This window comes from Lactuca serriola, chromosome 1 (assembly GCF_051521515.1).
Source record: "Lactuca serriola cultivar US96UC23 chromosome 1, Lser_US96UC23_V15, whole genome shotgun sequence".
Classification (NCBI taxonomy): Eukaryota; Viridiplantae; Streptophyta; class Magnoliopsida; order Asterales; family Asteraceae; genus Lactuca; species Lactuca serriola.
Window position 1 is genome coordinate 34,215,615 of NC_136408.1, and position 7,740 is coordinate 34,223,354.

Genomic DNA, 7,740 nt, shown 5'->3' on the forward strand with positions numbered 1-7,740 from the left:
TGAATAATTGGATTCATAGACTTTGGTTGGTATTATATTTTCTTACGTGTCAAAGAATAGAGAGGGTGAACCTTAACCAAAATATATTATATTCAATCAAATTATGATTAAGGTGTTGTGACTTGTGACTTGTGAATTTGAAAGCCGGCCAGTGCAGGCCCAGGCCCATTGTTAAATCAATTTAGATTTCTTAATACTTCATCTTCTTCACAATCGTCACTCTGCCAAAAACCAACAATGGCAGACTCCTTCACTTTCCTTTTCACCCTTCTCTTATTTTCACTCACAAAACCCATGATTTCTCAACAACACTACGATCATACTCCATGCAACACCACCATCCCTCTCCTCAACATCTCCACTTACTCCTGCAACTCGGCCGACACCAAAACCTGCAACACCTTCATCATCTACAGACCTCAATCCAACCAAACACTTTCCGCCATTGCCACCCTTTTCAACGTCAACGAATCCCAGCTCAACTCCACAACCCATTTCCAAGATCGTGAAGTCATAGTCCCAATCATCTGCAATTGCCCCGACTTGTCCTCTCGATCCATCATCAATTACACTAACTTTAACTCATATTCGTTTCCAGATATTGCTTGTGGAGTCTACCAAGGGCTTGTGAAGCCGTTTGTTTTAGCACAACAGAACGGAAACCTTCATGGGACACCACTTGTTAGAGTACCTGTTAAGTGTGCGTGTGTTAACACATCAAACGAGAGAAATGATACGAGGTATCTTGTTACATATCCTGTAATGGAAAATGATACGCTTGATATGATTGCATCGAAGTTTGGAGTGACAGTAGGGTCCATCGAGGAAGCAAATGAGATGGAGCCGCCACAAACCATTTTCGGGGGTACCACGTTGTTGATCCCAACAATGGGTGTCCCTCTTTTGAACTTGGATCATGCAGTTAATGATCCAAGTTCACATGGCATTGTTCCGGTTACTACTGGAATCTTGAATCGTAGCACCGGAACGAGGTTTTCGATTCTCTTTCTCATTGTATTTTCGACAATTTTTCTTTTTGTGGTACTTTTGTTTCTAGTTTTTATAAAATGGAAGCTTAGCCACCGCGAACCACCGCCGGTGTCTATAACGAGATCAGAGTTTAACCGTTGTTCGCCCGATTTACTCAGTGGCATGTTGAAATTGAAACACTCTTTAACGAGCTTTAGTATTGATGAGCTTAAACTCGCTACAAACGACTTCTCGGGATCTTCATTCATTGGGAAATCAGTGTACAAAGGTCGAATCACCAAAGATTATTTTGTGGCGATTAAGGATATGAATTCGATCAAATCCGCTAATCATGTCGTGAACATTTTGACCACAATCAACCATTTTAATGTGGTCAAAATCGAAGGGTATTGTTTTGATATGGACAAGTCTTATTTAGTCTTCGAATATACCGAAAATGGAAGTTTACGGGATTGTCTGCGTGAATCGAAAACGAGAAAACATTTAACTTGGGGGAAACGAGTGAAGATTGCATTCGATCTTGCAGAAGGTTTGCATTACATACATTATTGCACAAAGCCGATGTATGTTCACCGGAATATAAGCACCGAAAACGTGTTGATAACGACGGATTGTAGGGCGAAAATCTCGGGGTTTGACTTTGCAACACCCGTACTCTACACTGCGGAGGTGGAGGGAGGCGGAGGAATTTGGCCAAAATCAGTGTTAGTCGGTGAGACTACGGTGGATGTGTACGCTTATGGGGTTGTTTTGGTGGAGCTTTTATCCGGGAAAGGGGCGGCCATGGGGAGAAAATTGCTAGACGGTGTTGAATTTGTGGTGGATGGTGGTGGTTCGCCAGAGTCTTTGGAGAAATTTAAGATGTTTATGGATGGAGATTTGGAAGGGGAGTATGGTTTAGGGGATGCAATGTGTTTAGCACTTTTGGCTAAATGTTGCATACAAGATGACCCTCAATATAGGCCTACTATGAATGATGTTCTTAAGAATCTTTCAAGAATCCTATAACAAATGTGTTATGAAAGTGTTCATGATAACCAAAAGATATGTGTTTCATTTTAATCTCTATGTTGTATATATGGTTAAGGCTACATAACTACTTTCTACTTGATTTGGGAAATTGTGACAGAAGTTTACATTTTTTTTCCTCTAACGGTAAACATGTGAGAATCTATAAGTGAGGTCTCCCATACAAATAGCACATTGAGGATATTATGCTTTACTTCTTCCATCTTAACTTCAAGACCTATTTGATTTACTTCTTTAATGTTGGTTGTAAGAGTGGTTGATTAGGACTGCATGAGTCATGATGTCAATGCAACATTTACCTACATCTTGCAATTATTGTTTTCTATACGTTTGTTTGTTTGTTTTTTTAATTTGTTGTTTAATAATTCAACTGTATAACTTCGGAAATGAGAATGAAGTTGTAGACCACATTACTTGATTTGATTTAGGCTGTGTTTTACAGATTAATTGAAAAATTCAACTTTTAGCTTATGAAAATAGATGAAAACCAAGATTCTAGACGACTAATCTTACTACCATACTAATGAAATAGAACCTAATTTGCATGTTGTTAGTTGGTATATCCTTGTCATCCCGGAATTAAACATAGCCGTCCTTATGTGTAGGAGGAAAAAACAAAAAATGTAGTGGATATAATGCCAATTGTCGCTATATATAAAGCCCTATAATGTCAATTAAAGTGTCCTTATCAAGATTAAACAAAGTATATTAAAGCTAAAGAAGTCATGAATCATGATAAACTACAATTTTCCCTAATCTATAAGGTTACATACATACACAAAACATCTTCCAAATTTCCATAAACTTTTATTCAAATCCAAGCTTTGAAATGATTAACTTTCACCACAATCAATTTCCTTCCATCAGTAGTCCAATACTTCCCCAAATCCCCAATTCTTTAAGGCACTTCATTATAAAACTTCTTTAATCGTTTTGACACCAACTGATAATATCTCTGAGAACCTTTTGGATAGCAAAAACTTGTTTGCTTTGTAGGCATGAACTTAATTCCTTCATCACTACTAAAAGTATCTAAACCACAATCTTTACAAAAAGATTCAACATCAAATTCCTCCAATAACAAGATCTTACATATGTCCAGAAGTGGATAAGGATTTAGCTTGTATCCTCCATGATTTAAACATGCTAATCCAAGTGCACGAATCTCATTAATGTAAGGCTCAATAACATAATACTGCAAACATGATGCTTCGGTTTCTATAGCATGAAGAAAACATTTATAGTTTCCAAAACGAAAATACCTCAAAAGCTTTCGTGAAAACATCATTTCCTTTGACTTAATAATGGAATAAGGAAGACTTCTGAACCATAAAGATAATGACTCTCTTGTTGGTTGATGATCAGAACCAAGATGCAGAAGCACATAAAATGAATAAAATTCACCTTCAGTTTCATAAGTGTTACCAGATTTATGATTTGTGTCATATATGTGATATAAAGATGCTAAAGTCTTTGTAAGTTGTTCCATGTTGAGGTGATGCATTGGGGAGACGTTTGAATTTGCAGTAGCATTTATTCGAAGCTTGTAATGAGAGATGATATGAAACTTTACAATTCTTTCATACATGCTGACAGCTTGATCTCCTGTTATGATGTTTTGCATACTCAAGTCTTGTCTGATGGATCTTGTTCTATCGAATATGAAGTCATGAATAGCTTCAAAAGGGTGTTCTTTGGATTCAAAAATGGTTAGAAGGTAATTTAAGGTGTCTTCTAATACTTGAAGGGGGCGTAAATCCATATCACGAAGATCTTTTGAGGAGATTGTTCTGCAGAACTTTTTAACAGCAAGTGTAGAAGATGACTTAGATGGGTTTCCGTTTAATCTTTCAAATATGGCTAAATCTCTTAGTCTCTCACGTTGTGTCCTTTCTTCAATTGGGCACATGAAAGGGCAAGTTCCAATTAAGTTTGGGAGGATTTCCGCATCATTATGGTCTTGTTTGTTGTTAATCACAGAATTGCTAAGATTTGTTGTTGTTTTTCTAACTCGATTTGAAGGATTTGAAGGTCCAGAGTCGTTTGATTGGGAAAAAGATGAAGATGAATAGCTTCCTCTTCCTCTCCCCCTCCTTCCATGGCGAGGCTGCCACCTCTCCATAAGGTAAAACCCTAATATACAATATCAGAACCAATGTTTGAATAGACATTTCAAGCAGATTTTATCAGTAAATTGTCCTGTGTTATGAAATTCTAAGAAAAGTGATCGGAGCAATCTAACTAAAGACAAGCAAATCAAAGGTTTGAACTTTGAAGTAAGACCAATTTATTTCACAAATTCCAGAGTAACAAAGAAGCAATTTCGGAAGAAAGCAATACAAATTCACAGTTTAAAATGTTATCATATAAGCAACAATCACATGTGCAATTTACCGGGAACAATTCTCAGTTTATGAAGATGGAAGTAACTTACTTATAGTGGTTCGGGAATCAGGAATCGGAATTACCGGCAGTTTCAAATCAACATGAACATCTAGATCATATATTTATATATCCAAGATCATCCCAAGATTTTGATCATCTTTGAAGTCTTCGATTCCGAAATCAATATCAATTCTTCAAACAAGTTCAAGATCTCCTCGAACTGTATTCAATTACTTATCTGGATCAATCATTGCAAGGAATTTGAACTTTTGTTTCTAACTTAGGGTTTTTACAATTCCTGACTTCCTTAACTAAGCGTTGACACTTGTGAGTTGTGACTTACCTTGTTAACTTATTGGGCTCAATTTCAGTGTACGAGTCTATGAGATTTTGCCCAGATAATCAATAATGTATGCCTGTTTTCTTGGGCTTTTATTTTCCTTCAAGTTTTTTACTTTTTAGTTTACTTTCTTTTTAACAATTTAGGTTATAGCCTCAAGAATCAACTAAAAATAATCTTGATGCTGAGAAAAAACATATAAATAAGAAGTAATTTTATAAGGTAATAAACTATCAATATTTTTTTATGTATTTAATTTTTCTTTATATTATTTACTATTAAACTTATTTATTTACTATTAAACTTATTTTTGTTGTTTAAAAGATATAATTTTGATTTATTATCTTGGTTTATCTATTAAAAACATCATTAAAACCACATTTACTATTAAAAAACATCATTGAATTTATATTTTTATACACAATTTATCATTAAACAAAATTTTGTACACCTTTAGTTCATTTTCATCTTTTCCGAACATCATCAATTTTTCGATCATCTTCTTCCTCAAATAAAACACCATTTTTCATGTTCATTTATCAAAAATCTTGCAAAACATATAATTTCCTCTTTTCCCCTCTATGGTGAAAACGTCTTTATCCCCTCTCTTTACGATCACTAAAAACCCTACTACGGTCATTCACATCTGTTTGTTTTCTCTCTCTATATCTCATGTAAATTTATGAAAACCACTCTATTCTTACATCCTTCTCTCTTCCCATTTTCTTCTTGAATTGTGTGACACAAGTAACCACCATAGTTCAAGCATGTAAGGTGGGTTTTTTTGGTGGAGGTGGATGGTTCTTGTGGCGAATGAAAGTGATGGAAGGTAGTGTTTATTGTTGGAGGTGGATGGTGGAGGTGGGAGTGAATGGTGTTGGCATGAGAAGATGACCAAGACATAATTTATTGGTAAATCGTATATAAAAATAGTTTATTGATGAAACGTGTACAAAAAACATTCAATACCCTATCAAAATGGTAGGTTTTGAATAGCCCAATGAATTTAATGGTAAAACATGTACAAAAAAACTACTAAATGTGTACAAAAAAAAATCATTATCCTGCAAAGCCATTTCCAAAATATAAGGTGTATATTTGTTAGTGAAACGTGCATATACATGATTATAGCAAACCACATTTTTACGGCTTATTTTTATCGAAAAAAACTTTATATATCAAATTTCATAATTTTTGTTATATGTAAGTAGATATTTACATCGATATATAAAAAAAATTCTTTTTTTTTTTTTAATATTTTAGTTCGTTGACATTGCCATGTTTCCATCTTTGTTACTATATTGTGTCAAATTCATGAACATATAATAGGTTAAACGTTAGTCGATGACAAAGTACAAAGTATCTTACATTTGATTTAAATAATTCTTAGATTAAATGTTATCAAATATTCCACAAATTAACATAATTGTGTTATAGTTTAAAAGTGTATCGTACTCCAAGCATCATACTCTTCATTTACCATGAAGACGAAATACAAAAAAAACTATTAAGGAAAACTAATAACTTTTATTCAAATAAAGCAAAATATAGTACATCCTACACCTTAAATCCTAAACTCTAAAAGAAGAATAACCTTTAGCATTAGTGGATGGAGTTGGTAGTCTATAACCACCTAAAAATGACTATATAAGGCTATATAGAGTGGTCACTACAAATTCACCGAAAAAGTGACACCACCTCTGCGCCACGTCACCTTCACACTAGCCCACTCCCCTATGGAAATGATCACCACTAACAACATTCACTTTTATATTATTTTTTTTTATTTTTTTACCATTTTGTTAAATAAATAAAATATTAAATAAATAACATATGTTATAAATAACATTTTATAAATAACATATTTTATATTAATTAAAACCACATTACATAATTTAAAACATAGAAAATTAAAACTAAAATACTAAAAAAACATAATCCATACTTAGAAAATTAAACCTAAATTATTAAAAAACATCAAATCTAGTTGCGATATTGGTCGAGAACTTCTTGTTGAATTTTCATAAAGACCCTTAAATTTTCTGGGTCGAGATTTGGTTGCGGCACTGTGTTTACGATTTGAAGATTGGTGAGTGCCAATTGTCGTCGGCGTTGTTCCTCCGTTGAATCAAATTTTTTTTCTAAAAAATGTAGAGTTTTTTCGATTTTCTCCGCTAATACGTCCTCGTTGGTTGATTTCCCGCTAGACGAAGCCCCCTTTCTCGCTTTGTCCCTACCCGGTGGTCGACGAAGATGGACGTTCGATGGACCCTCCCCCTCGGCGGCGTCGAACTCATCATTGAGGTCGAGGTTAGCACTTATGTCCGACTCGGACTTTCTCGTCCTTTTGTTGGAACCGGTGGTAGATCCCGAATGTGCCGTTTCCGGATAAAGGACCCATTTTGGGCCATTGCGACAAACTTCCCATGCTTTTTGGTTACCAAAAGGTTTACCATTGTTGGTAATTTTGTATTGGTGCAACGCCGTTGACAAAATGTTGAAATCGTTGCTACCACTTCGATGCATATTTTTTAGATTGTCAAATAAGCCGTTAAATTTGGTACACGCCGCTCTAAGATCGCGCCATTTAGCATTGACTGAATCATATGTCCGGCTCGTTTGCCTTCCCAATAACGCGTGGAAGTGGTCTAAAATACGATTCCAAAAGCTTTGTCCCGATTGCGTGTTGGCGACATCCCTGTCTTGTGATATGACAATCCAAGCTTTAGCTAAAGTTGCCTCCTCCTCCTCGGTCCATTGGGTGTTTTTCTTCTTTGTTGAATCTTTTGATTTTTTTTGCCTTCTACGACTTGGTTGTGTTTCTTGAACTCGTTCGTCGTCGTCTTCATCGTCGAGGTTTACGGGTTGAGATTGCGATAATGGAACTTGAGATGGTTGTGAACTTGGTTGTGGATGTTGGAAAGTTTAGGACTGAAATCGCGGAGTAGGTTGTTGTTGAAAGGGTTGAAATTGGGTTTGAACAAATTGTGGTTGTG

At 35.3% G+C, this 7,740-nt stretch overlaps 2 protein-coding genes across 2 annotated transcripts; one reads left to right on the forward strand and one right to left on the reverse strand.

Annotated features, from left to right (window-relative positions):
• Positions 1–237: 237 nt before the first annotated feature.
• Positions 238–1,998, forward strand: LOC145053438 (lysM domain receptor-like kinase 4). The gene has a single exon (XM_079001487.1). It carries the CDS (start codon positions 238–240, stop codon positions 1,996–1,998), a length of 1,761 nt encoding a protein of 586 aa, XP_078857613.1.
• Positions 1,999–2,704: 706 nt separating this feature from the next.
• SAC3C (SAC3/GANP/Nin1/mts3/eIF-3 p25 family) lies at positions 2,705–4,601 on the reverse strand. Its single transcript, XM_079023309.1, has 2 exons — positions 4,454–4,601; positions 2,705–4,152 (listed from the first exon to the last, which is right to left on the reverse strand). The coding sequence occupies exon 2, from the start codon at positions 4,139–4,141 to the stop codon at positions 2,918–2,920; it is 1,224 nt and encodes a 407-aa protein (XP_078879435.1). The 5' UTR covers positions 4,142–4,152; positions 4,454–4,601; the 3' UTR covers positions 2,705–2,917.
• Between the last annotated feature and the right edge of the window lie 3,139 nt (positions 4,602–7,740).